This window comes from Sinocyclocheilus grahami, unplaced genomic scaffold (genome assembly GCF_001515645.1).
Source record: "Sinocyclocheilus grahami isolate Dianchi unplaced genomic scaffold, SAMN03320097.WGS_v1.1 scaffold466.1, whole genome shotgun sequence".
NCBI lineage: Eukaryota > Metazoa > Chordata > Actinopteri > Cypriniformes > Cyprinidae > Sinocyclocheilus > Sinocyclocheilus grahami.
The window spans coordinates 55,409-80,120 of NW_015505645.1; the positions used below are offsets into that span (position 1 = coordinate 55,409).

The 24,712-nt window shown below is 37.1% G+C and overlaps 1 protein-coding gene across 1 annotated transcript in view; it reads left to right on the plus strand.

Moving 5' to 3' along the window:
* LOC107553194 (proteasome activator complex subunit 4A-like) overlaps positions 1-23,846 on the plus strand; it is a 33,615-nt gene extending 9,769 nt beyond the window's left edge. Inside the window, 35 exon segments of the mRNA XM_016235327.1 lie at positions 712-977; positions 1,203-1,389; positions 3,583-3,672; positions 3,752-3,816; positions 3,917-4,221; positions 4,515-4,765; positions 6,991-7,148; positions 8,942-9,037; positions 9,198-9,253; positions 9,352-9,408; positions 9,606-9,661; positions 9,781-9,879; positions 9,960-10,022; positions 10,418-10,513; positions 10,612-10,743; positions 10,890-11,099; positions 11,314-11,450; positions 11,562-11,615; positions 11,712-11,841; positions 11,950-12,058; positions 13,033-13,186; positions 13,602-13,671; positions 13,768-13,893; positions 14,034-14,186; positions 14,316-14,420; positions 15,132-15,223; positions 15,355-15,486; positions 15,622-15,830; positions 15,947-16,032; positions 16,116-16,244; positions 16,378-16,533; positions 18,784-18,946; positions 21,610-21,743; positions 22,104-22,238; positions 22,673-23,846. Coding sequence (XP_016090813.1) covers positions 712-977; positions 1,203-1,389; positions 3,583-3,672; positions 3,752-3,816; positions 3,917-4,221; positions 4,515-4,765; positions 6,991-7,148; positions 8,942-9,037; positions 9,198-9,253; positions 9,352-9,408; positions 9,606-9,661; positions 9,781-9,879; positions 9,960-10,022; positions 10,418-10,513; positions 10,612-10,743; positions 10,890-11,099; positions 11,314-11,450; positions 11,562-11,615; positions 11,712-11,841; positions 11,950-12,058; positions 13,033-13,186; positions 13,602-13,671; positions 13,768-13,893; positions 14,034-14,186; positions 14,316-14,420; positions 15,132-15,223; positions 15,355-15,486; positions 15,622-15,830; positions 15,947-16,032; positions 16,116-16,244; positions 16,378-16,533; positions 18,784-18,946; positions 21,610-21,743; positions 22,104-22,238 — 4,461 coding nt within the window. The 3' untranslated portion in view covers positions 22,673-23,846.
* Positions 23,847-24,712: the final 866 nt, after the last annotated feature.

Here is a 24,712-nt window from a genome sequence, read left to right on the forward strand (position 1 = left end):
GCTTTGACTGAGGGAAGCATCTAGTTATCAGTTTCAAATGCCACAGTAAACCCTGTGAAAGCTTTGTCCTTTTACTGTCACCACATTGTTGCAATATTACATCGTCTTCCTCTTTAAGCTGTTGATGAGATGTGTGCAGTCTGTGGAACATCTGATTTGTTTTCAGAAGCTTACAGAAAGTGTTCTTCCTTTGATGCAAATTAATTGTGTGGTTTGTGGTGGGCATCACAGGGTAGGTACAAAATGTTTTATTGCAGGAAGGAATGTGTCAAAGGCCAACATGCTCACTCACTGAGATGGGAATCAGAAGTCGAAGTTAATATTCATCCCTTTGATCAAATGGCAGTTAGTGCCATTTTTTGAGAGTAAAAGCTCAGTAGAACTAACATTTCATTTAATCCATGTTTGCTTTATTTATTTAGGCTTCAATGACACATTTGTCTAAATAAATCTCATAATTACAGACCCATTGAGATGTGGGTGCTGGATGGGTCTGATGTTTGTTAATTCGATCTGTTTCGCAGTTGTAATAATATCATTATGGTCAGAGCTCCATTTCAAGTTCATTCCACCCTTTTTCTCCCCTTCATTACACTACCTAATAATGGACAAAAATCAAATAATATAAAAAATATATATTTTTAGCATTTTCTTTTCTTTTTATTTATAAATAACTGTTTTATTTGTTTTGCTCCATCCGTCCGTCCCTAGATGAAACTCATGAAGCTCGTGCAGCGTTTACCTGCCAGCGTTGTGAAGCGACTGCATCGAGAACGCTACCGGACGCCAACGTGGCTGACTCCTGTTCCCGAGAGCCACCTTCTCAGTGAGCAAGACATCACAGACTTTGTGGAAAGCATGAAGCAGCCCGTCCTGTTGGCGATGTTTAGTAAAACTGGCAGCCTGGATGCTGCCCAGGCCTTGCAAAACCTTGCTCTGCTCAGACCTGAGCTAGTCATTCCTCCAGTGCTGGAGAAGTAAGTGTTTGTTTGTTTGTTTGTTTGTTCTTTTTAAATGGGCATAAATGAACAATTTTAAGAGTACAATAATTTTATAAATGTTTTGTACAATTTGACTTGTTAACGACCCCTTGGTAGTTTAGAATTGAGAGAATAAATTGATGACGTGTGGATGATGGGCTTGACATTATCACATAAAAGCATTTTCGAGACACTTTCCTCCTGTTCTCCGTCTCATTTAAGGACATATCCTGCCATGGAGACCCTCACTGCACCTCACCAGCTGACCGCCACCCTAAGCTGTATGATCGGTGTGGCACAGAGCCTGGTGGCTGGGGGCCAGAGGTTTCCAGAGGGCCCCACACACATGCTGCCTCTCCTCATGAGGGCTCTGCCTGGGGTCGACCCCAACGACTTCAGAAAGTGCATGGTGAGGGTCTGTTCAAGAAAGTTATTGGTTACTTGTAATGAAAATTACCAGTGAAAATTGGTAAACTAATGAAAAATGTTTTTGAGATAAAAAAAAAAAAACTTGTAGAAATCATAGAAATTTTGTCTTTTCAACTAACTGAAATAAAATAAGTTTGTTGATGCACTAGAATTGAAATAAATATAAATTAAAAATGACAAAAGCACATAACAAAATTACCAAAACGTAAACATAAAATTAAATTATATAAAAAAATAAAAGCTTAAAAAATAATAAATAAAAATATTAATAAATACTATATTAAAATGAATACTGCTTAGCCTGTCCTAGCTAAGAATATCATCGTGTAATTTAAAGTGTAAGACTATGTAGTAACCAGGCACTATTCCAGTTTCAGGCAGGGTTAGGTGACACAAGGTCTTTTTTTTCCGTCCAAGACTAGCAAATGGTCTTATAGAGGTCTGTATATTTAAGCTTACAGAAAGTGTTCTTCCTTTGATGCAAATTAATTGTGTGGTTTGTGGTGGGCATCACAGGGTAGGTACAAAATGTTTTATTGCAGGAAGGAATGTGTCAAAGGCCAACATGCTCACTCACTGAGATGGGAATCAGAAGTCGAAGTTAATATTCATCCCTTTGATCAAATGGCAGTTAGTGCCATTTTTTGAGAGTAAAAGCTCAGTAGAACTAACATTTCATTTAATCCATGTTTGCTTTATTTATTTAGGCTTCAATGACACATTTGTCTATATAAATCTCATAATTACAGACCCATTGAGATGTGGGTGCTGGATGGGTCTGATGTTTGTTAATTCGATCTGTTTCGCAGTTGTAATAATATCATTATGGTCAGAGCTCCATTTCAAGTTCATTCCACCCTTATTCTCCCCTTCATTACACTACCTAATAATGGACAAAAATCAAATAATATAAAAAAAAATATATTTTTAGCATTTTCTTTTCTTTTTATTTATAAATAACAGTTTTATTTGTTTTGCTCCATCCGTCCGTCCCTAGATGAAACTCATGAAGCTCGTGCAGCGTTTACCTGCCAGCGTTGTGAAGCGACTGCATCGAGAACGCTACCGGACGCCAACGTGGCTGACTCCTGTTCCCGAGAGCCACCTTCTCAGTGAGCAAGACATCACAGACTTTGTGGAAAGCATGAAGCAGCCCGTCCTGTTGGCGATGTTTAGTAAAACTGGCAGCCTGGATGCTGCCCAGGCCTTGCAAAACCTTGCTCTGCTCAGACCTGAGCTAGTCATTCCTCCAGTGCTGGAGAAGTAAGTGTTTGTTTGTTTGTTTGTTTGTTCTTTTTAAATGGGCATAAATGAACAATTTTAAGAGTACAATAATTTTATAAATGTTTTGTACAATTTGACTTGTTAACGACCCCTTGGTAGTTTAGAATTGAGAGAATAAATTGATGACGTGTGGATGATGGGCTTGACATTATCACATAAAAGCATTTTCGAGACACTTTCCTCCTGTTCTCCGTCTCATTTAAGGACATATCCTGCCATGGAGACCCTCACTGCACCTCACCAGCTGACCGCCACCCTAAGCTGTATGATCGGTGTGGCACAGAGCCTGGTGGCTGGGGGCCAGAGGTTTCCAGAGGGCCCCACACACATGCTGCCTCTCCTCATGAGGGCTCTGCCTGGGGTCGACCCCAACGACTTCAGAAAGTGCATGGTGAGGGTCTGTTCAAGAAAGTTATTGGTTACTTGTAATGAAAATTACCAGTGAAAATTGGTAAACTAATGAAAAATGTTTTCGAGATAAAAAAAAAAAAAACTTGTAGAAATCATAGAAATTTTGTCTTTTCAACTAACTGAAATAAAATAAGTTTGTTGATGCACTAGAATTGAAATAAATATAAATTAAAAATGACAAAAGCACATAACAAAATTACCAAAACGTAAACATAAAATTAAATTATATAAAAAAATAAAAGCTTAAAAAATAACAAATAAAAATATTAATAAATACTATATTAAAATGAATACTGCTTAGCCTGTCCTAGCTAAGAATATCATTGTGTAATTTAAAGTGTAAGACTATGTAGTAACCAGGCACTATTCCAGTTTCAGGCAGGGTTAGGTGACACAAGGTCTTTTTTTTTCCGTCCAAGACTAGCAAATGGTCTTATAGAGGTCTGTATATTTACCTTTTTTTTTTTTTTTTTTCCAGATAACATTCCAGTTTTTAGCAACTTTTGTTACTCTTGTGCCATTGGTGGACTGTTCAGCTGCAGTTCAGACAAGAAATGACCTCACACAGGTGAGATATCCTCCTGTCATTAGTCTTTTTACATGTCATAATGTGCAACTCAATCTTTTCATTTATTGTCTTTGTGCAGGTGGAAAAAGAGTTGTGTTCAGCATCGGCAGAGTTCGAGTATTTTGTTCTTCAATTTATTGATAGGTACAGAACTCAGAGAACCGTTGTTGTTGTTGTCTCTGAATACTGTACATGTGTATTTCTTTTTGTATCCTCATTCTCCCTCTCATTTTTGTGTATTTAGATGTTTTGCACTGATTGACACGAGTACACCGGAACAGACTCAAGAGGAGATGGAGACAGAGAAAATGACTCATCTGGAGAGTCTGTTGGAGCTGGGCCTGTCCTCCACATTCTGCACTATCCTCACACAATGCTCTATGGAAATATTCCAGGTTATTATAAACACACACATGGAGTTAAACCTAGTCATAACATATACTACCACTCAAAAGTTTGGGGTCGGTAAGATTTTTTTTTTTATATGTTTTGCTTACCAGGGCTATTTCTATGATGAAAAATACAGTAAAAACAGTAATATTTTGAAAAGTTGGTGTTCAGGAACCATTTTTTCTTATCAATGTTGAAAACATTTGTGCTGCTTAATATTTTTGTTGAAACCAAAAAATGTTTTTCAGGATTGCTTTAAAAAAACCTTGCTGACCCCAAACTTTTGAATGGTAGTGTATATCTATAATTGAAAAAAATAAAACTTTATAAATCTAAATCTAGAAATCAAATTCTGTATAGATATTTAGAACTCTTGAAATCTGGAACTTTACTCTAGAATCTAACTCAAAATCTATTTCTAACTAGAAGTCTATAACTATAAACATCTAGAGATGTATAAAATAACAGTCCTTGTCTCTGTCTGTAGGTGACCCGTGTGGGTAGTGATCAACTGTTACTCTACAGGTCTCAGCTGGTGCAGATTCTTCAGTTAACTCTGCACCTGAAATGGAAGCAGGGCTACAATCTGGCCTGTAAGCTACTCTATCACATCCTGCGTTCCATGTCCATCATCTATCCCAGAGAATACTGCAGTGTGCCCAGCGGCGTCCAGCAGCACAGTGACACATACTTACCAATTAAGGTCAGTCTCAAGTGGAAAATGAGACGGCTTGATTTAGCCACTAACCCTGAGCCTCAGCTCTCCTTAGAAAAAATCTGAAATATGACGCCATAATCCTGAAGAATCTGCAGACTATCCAAGAGTCCAAAAAAATTGTTTTATTGTGATATTAGTGTGCATTAATATTATATAAATATTATAATAAAATATGACCCCTGTTAAGTATAGTAATAAAAAAATGTACAATACAAGTAAAGGGGACTAAATAACATCTCAAGGACTTATGTACAATTCCTGCATGTTATTGGTCAGACTAAAGTTTGGATGTTTTAGACAATAAAAAAATCCTGGCCTGGATGGTTCCCGTATAAATGGCACATATGTGACCCTGGACCACAAAACCTTTAAAGGGGTCATATGATGCGATTTCAAGTTTTCCTTTCTCTTTGGAGTGTTACAAGCTGATTGTGCATAGATAAGATCCCTGAAGTTGCAAAGACTAAAGTCTCAAAACCAAAGAGATATTCTTTATCAAAGTTAAGACTCTGCCACGCCCCCCTAAAACGGCTCGTTCTAACACGCCCCCACATATCTACCTCACTATGTGGAAATATTTGCATAATGCCGCCCAAATATGCAAGCAAAGAAAGAAGGCATGGATTCAGTAACCGCAGTTAGTGTTGAAGCAGCCATGTCAGGGAGACGCTGTGTGTTTCTAGGCGAAAGCAAAAGCACTTTATTTGGCCTTCCGAAAGTAGATGCATTTAGGAATCTTTAAGATTACTAACAACAGAACAGCAATGCATTTTATGGACGACCGTTTCGTGAACCTAGGAGAGGAGGTAATTTTGATTATGGTAAGGGGCGTTACATTTCTGACGAGTGCTTGCGGTGTTCGACCAATCACAGTGAACTGGGTCAGCTGGCCAATCAGAGCAGACTGCGCTTGTCGGAAGGAGGGACTTTGTAGAAAACGAAGCGTTTGAGAGAGGCGGGGCATAGAGGACCTACAATAATGTACAGTATTTGAAAAATAATGTGTTTTTTGAACATTAAAGCATGTCAACATATTCTGTTACACCAAGTACACCAAATAATGATCTTTTAAAAACCATCATATGACCCCTTTAAGTCTTAAGTCGCTGGGGTATATTTGTAGCAATAGCCAAAAATACATTGTATGGGTCAAATTTATAGATTTTTCTTTTATGCCAAAAGTCATTAGGATATTAAGTAAAGATCATGTTCCATGAAGATATTTAGTAAATTTTCTACTGTAAATATATCCAAACTTAATTTTTGATTAGTAATTTGCATTGCTAAGGACTTCATTTGGACAACTTTAAAGGCAATTTTCTAAATTTTTTGATTTTTTTGCACCCTCAGATTCCAAATATTCAAATAGTTGTATCTCGACCAAATATTGTCCTATCCTAACAAACCATACATCAATTGAAAGCTTATTTATTCAGCTTTCAGATGATGTATATATCTTAATTTTGAAAAATTTACACTTAAGACTGGTTTTGTGGTCCAGGGTCACATATGGCCACCCTATGTATTCCCCAACTATAAGTCACTTTGGATAAAAGTGTCTGCCAAATGAATAAATGTAAATGTGAATAAAGTCTGAAAATATAATAATAAATAATAATTATAATAATAATAATGTTATAAATAAATATAACAAAATGTGTAAATTACCATTCACAACAGCAGAGTGAACGGGAATGTCCCGCTTGGATATATCTGTGTTTGCTCCTGTGACCGGGCTTTACTTTTATCCTATTAAATGTCTCTAAAGAGAAAGAGATGAGATTGAGTAAATGGATGGATTAGTGGAGCTCCGTCACCATCTCAAGCATTGGTTAACCTGAGTACTTTTTCTTAGACGGACAGACGTCACTCTTCCTCACTGTCTGACGTATTATTACATGGTTCATTTGAACTTGACTCCACCTCTGCATTCTCAGAAAATCAGAACTACTCCCCTCATTTTCTAAGTTTATGAAAACAAATCCATGAAACTTCTTTGTAACTTTTTTTTAAGGTCTTAACGAAAAGTGTATAAAGAAAATATAACAAGGATGATTTTAAACATAACGCCAATTATCATCAGTATACGTAATTACACAAAACATCGGTCACTGTTGTTGTTGTGGTTTTTTTTAGTTTTGAGATAGAAAAAAAATCATGTCATGGAAGCTGATGTTCCACTAGTTGTCTCTGTCTCCTCTCTGAATCAGGACTGGGGGCAGCCTGGAGACCTGTTGAACCTGGGCATCCAATGGCACGTGCCCAGCACAGAAGAGAAAGAGTTTGTTTTCTACCTGCTGGATCTGCTGTTAAAGCCTGAACTCCAGCGTCTGCAGAAACACGCACAGGGAGAACAAGACATCAGCAGGTCAGCCACAGGTTACAGTAACATCTTATCTGTGTTTGAACTCATCCGTACCCCCACAGCCAGAAATGTGTTCATATTATACTGAATTTTCTTTAAAAAGTGACTGAATGTGTTTATAACAAGGGATTAACTGTGATTTATTTAATCCTTGACCCTTTTTTAATTGATTTTATGTTTTTGTTTCATAGTGGCAAAAATCTGAATGTTTTTAAATACCCCTGGCTCCTGTGGTACACGTTCACATGATTCAATGATTTACAACACCAATTCCCGAAAAGTTGGGATGTTTTGTCAAATCCAATAAAATCAAGGATCTGTGATTTGTTAATTCTCTTTAACTTTTATTTAATTGACAAAAGTACAAAGAAAAGATTTCCAAAGTTTTCACTGACCAACTTAAATATATTTTGTAAATATAAACTAATTTTGATTTTGATGGCTGCAACAAACTTTTAAAAAGTTGGGACAGAGGCAAAATAAAAGTGAAAAGGTTATAAAATATCCAAAGGACAATAGGTGAGAGTATCATGGCCTGGATAGCTATGCAAATTAATTAGGGATGGGTGTATCGATCCTGAAGTATCGATATATCAATACTGATGCGAGTATCGAAAGTATCGATACTCAAATAAAAATTATCGATACTAATCTGTTTTTAACAAAAAAATTAATGTATACAATACGCATTGAATTGGACGAATAACCTATGTTAGAGAATAATTGTGTAGGATAGAACTATTTTCCTGCTCATCTGAAGATGGAACCAATCAATCACAGAGAGCATTCACTCACTTCTGACAGTGCATTCGAATAGGGCTGCGTTTCCCAAAAGTATCATAAGAAAGTATTGATGCCTTTGGGAGCAGCAGCCCAGAACAATGCTATCAGAGGACAGAAAAAAACATATATGATTGAATTATTTCACAATAAATAAACTGAAATTGTAGCCTACATAGTTTGTGCAATTACATTTATTTAAATTAAACGTTAAAAGTTCATATTGATTATGTTCTATTCTGTAATGTTAATATAAATCATACACTGTCAGAATAAAAGTTTGCTTTTAATGCGTGCAACAGCCTTTCACTGGCAGTCCCTTATGAAAATGAACCATGGTTTTACGAAAGTGACCATAGTTCAACTATATATATTTTAATAATAGATTTCCATGGTTACCACTAAAGTAAACATATTTTAACCATGTGTAAACAAAAATATAAACTAATAAGTTGCAATTAAGGCGTATTGAATGTTAAAATGCATTTCAAATATAAAGTTAAGTGGATATCATTAACCATTGTACTCTTAAGTAATTTAATAAATTTCAATAATTTAAAAGTTCAGTTTAGAAGTATCGTATCGGTATCGTATCGAAAATAAAATAAATGGTATCACCCATCCCTAATGCAAATTTTGCTGCCAGTTTCATTGGCCTTTTCTCAATGATGTCAGAGGTGTCTGGGCTCCCAAGTGCGACCCCTAGTGTTGGAATTTCGACACAACGTCGAAGTGACCGACTGAAAGGGAGCATTGGAATTTTTTTCTTTGTACTTTAGTCAGTTAAATAAAGGTTAAAGAGAATGAACAAATGACATATTCTTGATTTTATGGCATTTCACAAAACATCCCAAATTTTCTGGAATTGGGATTGTAGAGACAAATCAGAGACTATGATGTAAGACTGATTTAAGAAATATTGTTGTTTCTTTCATAGATGGACAGATTTTTAATTTGATGCGTTAATTAAAAAGATCAGAGAAAGACTAATTTGCTAATGTGTTTGGTCTCTTTAGGGATGACGTTCTGCAGAGTCTGTCCATTGTTCATAACTGCCTTCTGGGAGCAGGCAGCCTTCTGCCTCTACTGTATGGAGAACCTGTGCCAGAGATGTGAGTGACACACACAATGTACTACAGTTACAAAAACAACAAAAATCTTTTAATTTAGTATGCATGGATTGTAAAACTATACAGTATTTGATGCTCTGGTACTCTTATTTTTAAACATTGATTTAGTAATATTTTAACTTTGCAATGTTTCTTACTTCAGGGCAAACAGTATGGTTCCACTATACGAGACAAACGTGTACACGGGAGTAGACTATGGTAAGTGAGCATTTCCTTCTTGTGTTTAGTATCCGTGCAAGAGCTATACTTATTAATGAATTAGTTGCTTGGCAATTGATTATTATTGATTGTGGCAGACCTGTCTAGAGAGAACTACAGAGAGGACATCTGTAAGGTGATTAGACCTCTACTACGTAAGTTACTCCAACACACTGAGTCCTGTTCTAGTTTTAAACTTTAAAGTTTAATACAGCAGATCAATTTTCTAACCTTTTTAACATCTAACATCAGATGTGATCAATTATTTTATAATGATAATTGTTATATATTGGCTGAACTGAAAGCTGCAGTATTCAAGACTCTCTGAACTCTATGATGTTTATCTGTATAGACCATACTCTAGAGCACTCAGAGGACGACATCAAATCCCTCTTCTCAATTCTAAAGGTGAACTGAAACACGGTCAGGTTTTCTCTAACATTTGTGTGGATGTGCAGATTATCTTTACAGTATTGCATTGGTGATAAGCAGTGGTATGACTGACAAATGGTGTTTTCCCTCTATAGATCATCAATGACCTGCTTCACTTCAAAGGCTCACACAAACATGAGTTTGACTCCCGCTGGAAAAGTTTCAGTCTTATTAAGAAGTCCATGGAGAACAAGGTTAGAGGCACATTTAATGTCTGTTACTAATCTCTATATTTGATGTGTAGTAGACTGAAACTCCCTCTTCTTCTCTCCAGCTTCACGGCAGTAAACAGCACATCAGAGCTCTACTCATAGACAGAGTCATGTTGCAACATGAGGTAACTCATAATAATTAAAATAATTAACATTTTATAGAGCGTTTGGGTGAATCTCACAAAACCTGTCAGACATATTTATTTACATTTTTCATTTTTATATAATTACATTTATTTTATTAATGTGTTCTATGTAATATTGTGTATAAAGATGAAAATGAAAAATGAAGTCTATGTGGAATGTGTCATAAAAGCTATGTTTAAATATTTATATTCAATTCTTTTGATTTTAGTGTAAAATAATTGACCCCGAACAGGTTTTCATGAGATTCACCCCTTTATATGTATAATATTTTTGGGTACCATAAAATAAGAATGCATATTTTTGTGCTCTTCAGCATGTTTTGTTAAGATTTCAGTAGTTTTGAGTATGTTTTGTGCCTATGTGTGTGTTTCAGTTAAGAAATCTGACCAAGGAGGGATGTTGCTACAGGAGTGTTCATCAAGACCTGATAAATGACCTGCTCCGACTGTCCACCAGCAGGTACAGTCAGGTATGTCAAGGCCATACACGCACACACACACATACATGCATATGTATTCACACACAAAAGCAATGAATACACCATTAACAGTCTCTATTTTACCTCAGGTGAGGAGTAAAGCTCAGAATGTGCTGTTCACTGCATTGGGTACCTACAACTTATGCTGCAGAGATGTCATCCCTGCAGTGCTGAAGTATCTGGACCCAGACCGCACTGACGTTACCCAGCAGCAATTCAAAGTAGGTCTTACACCATTCGTGATGAATAACTGCACTAAAAGAAACTAAAAATGTTTTCTGTTCCTATTGATCGTTCTGACATTTGACGGCTTTGCAAAATTGAATAGGATCATATTTTGTCTATGTCTTTTTTTACTCTTCTCCAGGGTGCCTTGTACTGTCTGTTAGGGAACCACTCTGTTATCTGTCTTGCTAACCTGCAGTACTGGGACTGCATTACTCTCACATGGCCTGTCATCATACGCTCTGGTTTGAGCCCCTCCATGTCTCTAGAGAAGTCTTCGGTCGTCCGGCTCTTCGATGATCTGGCTGACAAAATCCACTGCCAGTACGAGACCATTGGAGTTGACTTTTCTGTGAGTTCAGCAAATAGTAGCCTAAATGAGGGAGAAACATTAACTAAACATCGGGGAAAAATTACACACTTCAGCTTTAAGTGGATGGAAAGCCTTCGTTCGTTTTGCTAATATGTTTACTGTCATCGCACACCAGCTTCAACTTCAACTGCAGTTATAACAAAAGTAAAAGTATTTTTTATTGTGACACTGTTCTTTTTTCTTTCATATTCAGATCCCGGAGAGTTGTGTGGAGGTTGCTCTAAAAATGATGAAATCTAGTAACCCAGAACCGACTCTATGTGCCGCCTCTGAACAGGAGGAACTGGAGGGAAGAAAGAGACAGGAACAGAAAAACAAAGACTCAGTGCAGTAAGTAAATGCATAAAAAAACTACATACAAATATGCTTTCCAATTTATATCCAGTTAAGCAGTGGATATACACAAAAATTTAGTTTTTTCTGTTTTATCAATCCTAACAGAAAGTATGAGAATCTAGTGGTGGATCTTTTGGACTGCCTTTACGACCGAAACCTGTACGTCTACTCATTGTGTCTTTTGAGATTGGACAGCAAATGTCTGGATGGTAAAGTCATGGAAATTCATTGGTCATATGCTTGTTTATTTGGCAGGCCCTGGAAGTTTGAGCAGATAGCTATCGGCTTCCTCTCTCTGATGCTGAGAGATGACCACCCCTTGCCTTCCTCTGCAGTCCTCTTTTTCATTGAGAGCCTGAACCACGACTCGCTCTTAGTTCGCAATGTGTGTTTGTGTGTGCATTGTGTCACAATTATACTTATGAACATATGTGTGCAAGGAAAGCTACACAAAAAACGCACTTCATTCTGTCGTGTGCTATTTGTTGTTCAGGGTGCGATATCAGCAGTGAGTGGAATTTTAAAGCAGCTTAAGAGACCTCACAAGAAAGTGGCAGTGAATCCTTACGACTTATCTGAGCTCAAAACGTCTCTACAATCATGTGAGTACACTAACCATCAGAGGCGGACAACGTACTCAACTCCATTACTTGAGTGAAAGTACAAAAACAAAAAACAAATTTAACACCCCTACCCACCCCCACAAAAGCAAGATGGTAGTGATCTCACACAGCTCTGACAGTGTGTGCACACATCTATGTGTAGCCATTCATCCACATTTGAACAGAGTGGACAGTGAAATCCTGTAAATACATAGTGATAAGGAAGAAAACAAAAATCAAACGTGCTTTAAAACCCAGCAACACAACTGTAGATGTATAACTTTACAACAGCAACACTGCTTTAACAAAAAAGCAAAGCAGCAAGACTTATTTGACATCAAAACAAACATTTGAAATGCTGTCTAATCGCTCTCGCTGTACTTTAATGTCACACACAGAACAGTCTGTGCAGTGCTGCTTCAGTCAAACACCTTTTGTGTTTTATTAGGAGACGCACAACAGGTCTTCTGTGGCTTTATAGCTAATATTTTCACCTACACAATTTAGCAAAAAACATGTCTAATATATACATGACAATATCGTGTCTAATATATACCACAATATTAACTTCTTATTATTGAATTGCTGTAAATAAATATCACATTTGCAACTGGTCAGTGTTCAAAAATGCTGGGAAATCTCTTCATGTAGCCCTACAAGAGTGATTACTGATAAGCTGTCTGAAAAAAAGAGTCACGTTTTAGAGAAGAAAAAAATCACCCACTGACTTTCAAAGCTGCTACATACAGTAGTGATGACTTTCTACTTCGAGGACCTTGATAGAAATGTAGTGGAGTGAAAAGTACAATATTTGTTAAAAGTCATATTATTAAAGTCATAAGTTCCCAGAAAAAAATAATACTCAAGTAAACGTACTTAGTTACTGTCCGCCTCTGCTAACCATACAGTAAGAATTGACTCATATCAAAGAATTTCTGAGATTTTAGCTTTATTTGTTCCTGTTCTTCGTGTAGGTGGTGGTAAAGCTCTAGGCTCTCTGCTGGCAGGAGACAGGTCTGATAACCAGTGGCTGCAGTATGACAGTAGCAGGTTGCCACGTTCCCAGCAGGACTGGGATGAATGCTGCTTCATTGAGAAAACCCACTGGGGCTATTCCACATGGCCACGGTACACATGCTTACAGTGCTTAAATACATGAGTCATGCACCATATTTCATGTCTTCCAAAGCCATACAATAGCTTTGTGTGAGGAATATAAAGAAAATTGATGTACACACAAAAGTGACAGTAAAGACCTTTTCAGTATTACAGAAGATTTCTTTTGAACTTAATATACATCAAAGAATTCTGTAAAAAAATTAAATAAAATTAAGCGGCACAACTGTTCTCAACATTGATAAGAAATGGTTCTTAAGTGCCAAATCATCATATTAGAATGATTTCTGAAGGACTATGTGACACTGAAGACTAGATTAATGGCTGCTGAAAATCAAACTTTTGAATGGTAGCATATATTTAGCAGTTGATTGAAGATCAACACAAAATTGATTTTAAAATTATTATTATTTTTTTTTTTTTTAAGGACGCTGATGCTCTATGCCCCTCCTGAGGAACAGCCTAAACAGGGCAAAACAAGACAAGAAATGAATGAGGTACACAAATATTCAAATTAAATGACATCTAAACCCAACCACTGTCTGAAAATCTCAACAGATACTCATACCACCTCATTGTTTTCTGTGTTGTAGAGTGAAAAGATCATATACGATCATTTCTCAGACCAGCAGTTCATAGATCAGTTCATCCACTATTTGTCTCAGGAGGACAGAAAGGGGAAAGATAAATTCAGCCCACGACGATTTTGCCTTTTTAAGGTGAGAGTATTCAGACGTGCATCTACAGTCCATTGTTCAAACCAATTTGGTTCTACAGTATATCTGACATCCAGCCAATTAAAAAAATATCAGCAAAAATGTAACAGCAAAAACATAAACATTGTCTTGTGTTGCAAAAGGGTCTTTTCCGGAACTTTGATGATGCCTTCCTGCCTCTGCTGAAGCCTCATATGGAGCGACTGGTTGCAGATTCCCATGAGAGCACCCAGCGCTGTGTGGCGGAGATCATCTCTGGACTCATCAGGGGCTCCAAACACTGGAGCTACAGCAAGGTATTAGCACACACGCATTTAGTTGCAATTCAACAAAGTTCAGAGGATTAGAGTCTTCAACATCACTGTTTTGGTGCTGAATGATGTAAACGTGTTTGAGTTTGTATGTGATTGTGTTGTTTGTTACAGGTGGAAAAACTGTGGGCTCTACTGTGTCCACTCCTCCGTAAAGCTCTCTCCAATATCACCATTGAGACGTATGCAGACTGGGGCACCTGCATTGCCACTGCCTGCGTAAGGACACCTTTGTCACTCTTTTTAGAGCATGAACTCCTCTTTTAGTAGGATGTAGACCCATATGTTTTATATCATTGAGTTTTTGCACAATTATCTACAAAAAACATGCCATTTAAATTGTGGATTAAATTTAAGTCTCATATTCTTATATAAATAAGGCTAATGCTGAAAGTATGTTGGAAAAATCTGTTATTCTACACTAGCATTCAAAAGATTGCAGTTTGTGTTTTATGAGTTTAAGTTTTAAATCAAATGACAGTAGACATTTATAATGTTATAAAATATTTCATATAAATGCTTTCTTTTGAACTTTTTATTCATCAAAGAATCCTGAAAAAACTGTTTTCATTTATTATAATAATAATAAATATTTCTTGTGGACCAAATCAGCATATTAGAATGATTTCTGAAGGATCATGTGACACTGTAGACTGGCATAACGGCTGCTGAAAATTCAGTCATACCATCACTTGAAATATATATTTTAACATGTATAGATTAAAATAGAAAGCAGTTGTTTTAAATTAAAATAATATTTCACAATATTTCATTTTTTACTGTATTTTTGATCAAAACAGCCTTGGTGAGCATAAAAGACTTCTTTCAAAAACATTTCAAAAATCTTACCGACCCAAAACTTTTAAACAGTAGTATATGCTTTCATATTTTCCCAAAAAATGATTCCTTGTGTTTGTGTGTATTGTACAGGAGAGCCGAGACCCACGAAAGCTGCACTGGCTGTTTGAGATGCTGATGGAATCACCGGTCACAGGAGAAGGAGGCTCATTTGTGGACGCCTGGTATGACATCACTACCAAACTGAAAGCTGAATGTAATGGATTAAAAGCAGGAATGTGATGAATGTGACTTGTATATATTTCATGTCTAAGTTTGTCATGTAATTGGACGCAATGTCATGTCTCTTTTTCAGCCGTCTGTATGTGCTGCAGGGAGGTCTTGCTCAGCAGGAGTGGAGGGTCCCAGAGCTGCTTCACAGGTTACTACACTACCTAGAACCCAAACTCACTCAGGTCTACAAGAATGTACGCGAACGCATCGGCAGGTATGTGCTTGAATACAAAAATCAACATTATATGTGTTTTTTTTCATGTTCAATTTGCCTTCAGAGCCGCTGTATATTAGCAACACATTCAGCAACTGCAGTTCATTCTTACTCTCTTCTTGTCCTGTCTCTCAGTGTGCTCACCTACATCTTCATGATTGACGTGAACCTACCACACACTCAGCCCACCATGTCTCCGCGCATCGCAGAGTTCACAGAGCGTGTGCTGGCCAGGCTCAAGCCTTTAACGGAGGGTGAGGAGGAGATCCAGAACCATGTGGTAGAGGAGAACACAGTGGGAGATCAAGACGAGAGGACACAAGCCATCAAATTACTCAAAACTGGTGTGTATTTTGTGTGTCTCGCTGTTTGTGTGTGAACATGATTGTTTGAGAAAGTGAAAATGAGTGTGCAGAAGTGTTTCAGGGATATTTTGTGTTTTTCACTGTCTTTGTGACAGTGTTGAAGTGGTTGATGACCAGTGCTGGACGCTCCTTCTCTTCTGCGGTCCCTGAACAGCTTCGTCTCCTCCCTCTACTCTTTAAAGTGAGTCCAGACTTTGTCCCTAATTGAGTTCACTCCCTACAAATCTTGTGTTTTTAAGCCTATCTCTCTCTCTCTCTTTCTAGATTGCTCCCGTGGAGAATGACGACAGCTATGATGAGATGAAGAGAGACGCTAAGATGTGTCTGTCTCTCATGTCCCAGGGGCTTCTGTACTCAGAGCAGATCCCACAAGTCCTCAATGCACTTGAGGAGGTGACTTTCCAGTGCTCATAACGCATGCACACACACACACTAAAAGCTGAAAACAGCATATTTAGTAGGAGTTATGTGTGAATGTGAGGGTTTGATGTGTGATTTGACCAGCAGATGGCGTTATATGTTACAGATTTCAAGGATCAGCTCATGGCACGCACGTTACACCGTTCTCACCTACCTGCAGATCATGGTTTTCTACAATCTTTTCACCTTCCTCAGTGATGCCAAGGCCGTCAGTGACGTGAGAGCGCTGGTACTACGCCTGCTGGAGGATGAACAACTTGAGGTGTGTGAATAAACTTGCACATGCATAAAGGTTTGTTTCGCAGTTTCTGAGGACTAGGGTTGTCTCTGGCTCTTTATTTTCTGTGGGGAACAACCAATCATCTGCCAAGCCTAATATGAGAGTACATAATAGTCATTTCATACTGAATATTATGAATTATTTGTGTTCCTCAATCAACATCATAAAATGCAAAAATTAAATGGATGAACTTTATGAACAGCACTTTAACTATGACAGCCAATCAGCAAAACAGCAGAGCATTCGAATAAAATCACTGACTCGGCAATGAAGAATTGCACAACAATCTCTCATTCGACAAACTTGGCAGACTTTCTGGCTGTTGATGAATGAATTAATTGAATGAATCATTTTAATACCATAGTGAGAGCATTTTTTGGCAGTTTTTAATACTAATAAAAGTTTGTCATATGAAGCAATGCATTTTAACCATGTTAATATGTACACAAATAATATGACAAACAATACATTTGCATTGCACATTTGTATTTATTTAAAATTGTTTATATATTAATTTCATTCGAATTTTATAATTTAATTACATTATTTGTCATTTTAATTTATTGTATTTTCTACATCCTAGCTTTACATTTACTTCTAAAACTACCAATTTATTTATTTACTTTTACTAGTGTGGCCCTTTTAAAATGTGGTACTCTACCTTTTAAATTGATTAAAAGTGACAGCAAAGACATTTTATAATGTTACAAAATATTTCTATTTCAAATAAATGCTGTTCTTTTGAACATTCTAATCATCAGAGAATCATAAAAAATGTATCACAGTTTGTACAAAAATATTAAGCAGCACAACTGTTTACAAGATTAATAATAAAAACCAAATCAGCGTATTTGAATGATTTCTGAAGGATCATGTAACACTGAAGACTGGAGTAATGGAAAATTCAGCTTTGCCATCCCGTTAATTTACATTTTAAATATATTAAAATAGAAAACAGGTTTTGCAGTTAATATAAATTTTTGAGGACATTTTCCAAATATTGGGCCCTCATAATACATACCTTTAATACACAGGCCATAGTCGCAGTGCTCAGTCGCAGTCTTTTTCTTCGGATTTCACTCCCATGATGTGTGCAGATATCTGCATGTTTAAGATACGTTTCACTCAACTCCACTGAATTAAGCCTGATCACTCTTCAAGATTATATATCTATCTATATTTGAGTTCTTTTAGAGGAAAATCTAAACGGAAGCAACTAAGAATAAGCACGACCTTCTGTTCATGCATGTGTTTGAGTGTAATCGCTAAGGTTAACTGTGTCGAAAGCCAATTGCGTAGGCCGCTCTGGTGAAAGTGTCTCTTTCTCTTTTCAGTGATGTTGCACTCTCATTTTCCTTTATTCTTTCTCTCTCTCACACTCTCTATCCTTCTATCCCTCTTACTGTTACCATGGCAACTCCCCGCTGCAGCAGTATTCTGTTTCCATGGTGATAGATGTTCAAATTTCCAGAGAGGAGAGGACTGCAAACAGAGAGAAGAGGCTAAAGGGGGAAAAGAATAGGGTTATGAGTGGAAGAAAACTACACCCTTTAATTCAGGCTATTAAATCAAAGCACCTTGGGTTCCATGGTGCATACGACCCTCTGTCTGCTGATGTAATACAGCCATTCAGTTGATTGGTACCAGCCAATGAGAACGTGACGGTTTCAAAGTTAAATATCAGAGCACACTGGCCAAGGTCACTAGATTTTGAAGCTTCAAATCATAAGCCATTGTTTCTTTTTCACCACAGATGCGTGTCCTAAACTCTCATAGACATGCACCGAGAATTGCTATTGCTGAGTCAGCTTTTATGGCTGTCTGTGTTTTTAATAACTAAGGATTTTTTTGCCTAATTACACAGTTCTTCCTTGAGACCGGTTAAATGACTATTTGTTTAGCACATCACTGGTAATAAACTCTATATTTGCTTATTTACCCATTTCAACCTGACTGGAGTTCTGCTCTGGAACATCTTGTTTTGTTCTGTAATGCAGATGGCACTGTTCTGCTATGCTATACACTTCTTTTCTTCAGGCCCTGTGTATTTTTTTTCTTTAAAGAAAAGTTCTGACCCCGTCTTTCCCTGCTCTGTACTTCCCACACTATTTTCAGATAACTGAAAAGAGAAACTGTCTGAACCTTTGGCCACAAGATATTAGCCTGAACTGTAACAATGTAATGATCTTTATTTCCTTCTCTCTCTTTGTCTCTCTCTCTTCATGTTTTTAGGTGAGGGAGATGGCCGCCACCACTCTAAGTGGATTCCTGCAGTGTAATTTTCTCAGCATTGATGAACCCATGCAGGCCCATTTTGAGGCCCTGAGCAAGACCCGTCTGCCCAAGCGCAAGAGGAGAGAGCTGGGCTCAGTGGTGGACATGATCCCTTCTGCTGGTAATGATCACACAGACATATATACAGTACATGCACTACTGTTCAAGTATGGGGTCAGTTTGAATGTTGAATGGTAGTGTAATACAGTATATATATATATATATATATATATATACACAGTGCTGCTTGAAAGTTTGTGAACCCTTTAGAATTTTCTATATTTCTGCATAAGTGTAACCCAAAAGATCATCAGATTTTCACCTGAAAGTTGACAGAGAACCCAATCAAACAACTGAGATTAAAATATATATATACTTTGTCATTTATATAAATAGGAAAATTATCTAATATTACATATCTGTGAGTGGCAAAAATATGTGAATTTCTAGGATTAGCAGTTAATTTGAAGGTGACGTTAGAGTCCATCTGTACAGAGGTGTTTTTAATCAATGGGATGACTATCAGGTGTCAGTGCGTGCCCTGTTTTATTTAAGAACAGGGATCTATCAAAGTCTGGTCATGTCTGTGGAAGTGAATCATGGCACGAACAAAGGAGATCTCTGAGGAACTCAGAAAAAGAGTTGTTGTTAATCATCAAGCTGGAAAAGGTTACAAAACAATCTCTAAAGTGTTTGGACTCCACAAATCCACAGTCAGACAGATTGTGTACAATTGGAGGAAGTTCAAGACCAATGTTAGCCTCCCCAGACGTGGTCGACCAACTAAGATCACTCCAAAAGCAAGACGTGTAATAGTCCGTGAAGTTGCAAAGGACCCTAGGGTAACTTCTAAGCAATTAAACACATTGGCTTATATTAAGTTCATAAGTCCACCATCAGGAGAACACTGAACAACCATGGTGTACATGGCAGAGTTGCAAGGAGAAAGCCACTGCTCTCCCAAAAACCACTGCTGCACATCTGCAGTTCGATAAAGACCATGTGGACAAGCCAGAGGAATACTGAAGAAATGTTTTGTGGATGGATGTGACCAAAATATAACTTTTTGGTTTAAATGAGCAGCGTTTTGTTTGGAGAAAGAAAAACACTGCATTCCAGCATAAGAAACATATCTCATCTGTGAAACATGGTGATGGTAGTATCATGGTTTGGGTCTGTTTTGCTGCATTTGGGCCAGGATGGCGTGTCATCATTGATAGAACAATGAATTCTGAATTATACCAGCTGATTTTAAAGGAGAATGTCAGGACATATGTCCGAGAACTGAATGTCAAGAGAAAAAGGGGCATGCAGCAAGACAACGACCCCAAGCACACAAGTCATTCTACCAAAAATGGTTAAAGGGGTCCTATTATGCTTTTTCACTTTTTCAACTTTAGTTAGTCTGTAATGTTGCTGTTTGAGTATAAAAAAGATCTGCAAAGTTACAAAACTCAAAGTCCACTTCAAAAGGAGATATTTTATTTAACAGAAATCACTTTTTAAAAACTACAACAAACGACTCGTTTGGCCTACAACACATTTTCTGGAATTTGTGATATCACAAATTAAGCTTTAGCGTTAGTTCTGGCAGGTCACGTGAGTCAAGCTTGCATCAGCTGATTCTCAGCTGATCATATCTACCTATAGGAATACGACACCTATCGTGGCATTTCTATATAAGCTGTATTCAGTATTATTCAGCAGCTTTTCAGCTTGCTCCGGAGCAAATTACCCTCCTCCATCCCCAGCTCCACCTTTTGTCACAGTCAGGACTTAGCTTTCTGATATTCCTTGCTAATCAGACTCCTTTATCTTGAATAAAGTGTTACACTTAAATATCATTGAGTACATTAATGATATCTGCATTGTTCTGTTCTGTTAACCCTGGGGGGTTATTATTGCTGTTCTCCCTGCTCATTCATGACAGGCTGCATGGATGGGCAGGGAGGTTTTTTGCCCAGAACAGAACCATACCGCCAAACCAAACTTTATGCTAAGTATCTATCATTTTGACGATAGTGGTCCTGACAGAAATATCGACGAATGGGATGAGACCTGGTTGAGCTGCACTAGAGAAGGCAACGAGTGTTATCACTATGTCGGAGACACGCTAGCTTTCCCAAGGCAGATGAACTTACAGTGGTTACAATCATCCGGGTTTAAATCGCACTCAAATTTATTTGATTTTGACGCAATATTTACACTGAAGCTCGCAGGTGGCTATGATGGTAAGGGGCATGACATTTCCCAACCAGGCGCCGAACGCTGCCAATCACAACACACACTGGCCCAGCTAACCAATCACAGCACATTTCGTATTTCAGAAGGCGGGCCTTCATTTGATACAGGAACTTTTCGAGCTGTTCATGCCAGACTGGGGAGAGAGGTGTTGTAATAATGTAAAATATGTGAAAAATAATGTGTTTTTCGAACAACCTATTATGAGAACCTGTTCTAGTACACCCCCAAAACAAAATCAAGACTTTGTAAAAGAGCATAATAGGACCCCTTTAAAGAAGAACAAAGTTTATGTTTTGGAATGGTCAAGCCAAAGTCCACAAAATATTTAACACAACATATTTAAAAAATATTTTATTTTATTTATTTTTACATCATGACTTTGGTCAAGAAAAATGATTTCAAATGTTGTCTCAGGCTATGATTTTATATCTAAGGTGAATTCAGGTAAACTTTTAGTCCCTCAGATGAATTTACCTAAATTCACCCTAGGTATATTTATATACCTTAAATAACTTTAATTTTTCATGTGTGTGTGTGTAGACCTGGTACGGCGGCATGCAGGTGTATTGGGTCTGAGTGCCTGCATCCTGTCCAGTCCGTATGATGTGCCCACCTGGATGCCCCAGATCCTCATGGACCTGAGTGCCCACCTCAATGACACACAGCCTATAGAGGTACAGCTCTCCTTTACTGCTGTGTGTTAGCTGTGGAGAGAAGGGGGGTTGATTGGGAATGATCAGCTGATTGCAGTCTGCAGGGGGGCCAGGGATTGACTGAGCAAAAATAAAATGTTTAAGCATTTCTGGAAGTTGAACATAAATTAACTCTTGCAACTGAATTTTGAAGAAATGGTATGGATGGCAGAGGTAGACCAGAAGCTGCAATACTGAGAATTATAGCTAAACCCAGAGCCAGTTGCTTTAAATGAGTGACTCACAAGATCTTTTATATAAATATATATATATTTTTTTTTATTATTATTATTTTTTTTATATATATATATATATTTTTTTTTTCTTTTTCTGTTTCTCTAGATGACTGTGAAGAAAACCCTGTCGGATTTCCGTCGCACTCATCATGATAACTGGCAGGAACACAAGCAGAAGTTCACAGATGACCAGCTGCTGGTGCTCACAGATCTGCTGGTCTCCCCCTGTTACTACGCGTAGGTCTGTTATAAACACACACACACAGGCTCTTTTCCAAAACCTAGTGAGCTGCTTTGCATTCTGCTGCCTAGATAGACTGTGCCTTTTAAAGCAGCATCCTAATTTGAAATGAAACCGCACAAATGACCGATTTGGAACGATCTACACACTGTAGCCAGCAACTCCAGCCAGTACATCATACAAATAGTGAATGTAATACTACAGTAAAACGGTATATTTTTATTTAACATCTTTTATATACTTTTTTTTTTTTTAATGATTAAATAATTTTCTGGGTCATTTCATTTTCTGGAATTTTGATGCCATATGATAAATGATAAAATGCCACCTATAGCATCTAACTAGATTTTGGAACGTACTGTTCACATACATGCATGTTCAGACATGTTTTATCCTCAGACTCTTCTTATGATCATTTCTTTTCTGTTTTTCAGAATGATGTCACTGTCTGGTGAAGGGGAAAGCAAAGCTAAATGAAACATGAATTTTTGTTTGCTCTGAATGTCTGGGATTGTTTTTAGAGGAAAAGTAAAATGATTTATGTAGCAATAAATGCTACATCTAGTTATAAAATAACTAGAATCTTTTACTAAACTTTTTTTTTTTTTTTTTTTTGAGGACACTTAATATTTAAGGGGAACTTTATTGCAGGTATCGCTGACCTGCATCTATAATGTTCTTGTACAGATTTAAATTTTTGCTTGTGTGAATGCAGTATGGATTGTTATAGCCCAATATAAAGCAGTTTTCTGCACTGCTTTGCATTGCATTGCATATTTATTGTAATAATAGCATTTGACAATTTTAGCAGTAATCCTTTCAAAATGTGTACACATGTAATATTGGTAAATGTTACATATGTGTATGAGGTAAAGGTACCAATTTCTTTTTGAAGTAGCACTGTACATTTCCCCATGCCTCATAGAGACAGTGTGAATTTTGAACAGTTATGTAAGCCTACATCAATTAAAGAGTGTAAGACTATATGCTTTGGTGATGCTGTTCTCCAATTGTCATGCCAATACAGCTGAACTAAACTGATAATTGAATATAATCACAATGGCAATAGCATTACAAAATAGTAGTCCTTTTTAAACCATGAGATTTTAAACTCCTGCACGTCATGCATCTTTTTCTCTATTCATATTTTTGCAGTCAGTAAATTGTTTATTATTTATTTATTCAATTGAAACGTTTAGTCTGTCTTTTCAGTTGACCTTTGCATTTAGTTTAGTGTTTGCAGTTTTTGCTTCAAGCCAGGTGTTCTCATATCCCGATATCAGAAGCTTTTTAAAGGTAGTGTCAGCAAAAGCGGAGACAGTGTCATTGAGACTTGCTATTAGCAAGCGTTGCCGAGCTTGTCAGTAGCAACAGTTGTAGACTGTACATTAATGCAGTGATTTGTTGGCAAGCTTGCATTTTAAGTGTAATTAACGCTGTCAAAATCATGTCATAAGCCAATGTGTAGTTTAACTTTGGTTGGTAAGCTATAAGACAAAGTAATGCTATGCTAATGCTTGCTTACTTTTGTTAGTTTTTCTTGATATTCCTTTTACAAATATTTGACAAAAGACAAGTGATGATTGTAATAAAGTGTGACAAAATATGCATGTAAAGTCTTTTTTTTGTGCCTCTCCCATGTTGCTTCTGACAAAGAACAATTTGTTTGATATATTATTCAAATGCGTAATATATATAAAATATTATTTAAATTCGTGTGTGTCTTGGTATGTATGTACGTGTGTGTAATCAAAAAATGATTAATATAATTGAATTGGCAGAATTGCTCGTCTCTGCTCTTATTTAAATGAACAAAATTACTATAATTAATATTAAAAAATATTATATATCTATAACAAAATTCGACTCTTTGTGCTTCCTGCGTGAGCATCCTTGCTGTCCATTCACGGGCTTCAATATGATTCCAGTGAGGCGCGCCCACTCTCCTGCGCATTACATTCACTCTGTTTTTCATTCTTATTCAGTGATACTCTTTCTCTAAATAGGATGTTTGTAACGTTCATGTACTTTGGAGATCTGTACAAATGTGGAAAACGCGGTGTTTTAAAAATGGCACACGTAGGGAATCCATGGTAAGAAAATCATAATTTTTCGGGAAGTGTAGAAAGAAAGCTGCAGGGTTATTATAGGCGGCTGTGTGTATGGACTGAACGATGTATTAGATATTTATTGGACGTTTGTTTTAATGATGCATGTGATCTATTGTATGTGTTCTTTCAAAGATTGGGGCTGAATGCGTTTTTGACACGATTTTATAGTCGGCACACATTCACCTGCAGTAATATAATTCTTAACAGAGGTGGTTAACGGATAAGAAAAGCCTTCAGATACTATGCAGATTGTTGCAGGCATGCACTCATCTTAATCGATAGATTTGTGGATGATGGGAACGCGCACGGATGAGATAAAGGCACAATAGTCATCGTGATGCTCTTGTGTTTTTAAAGAAATTC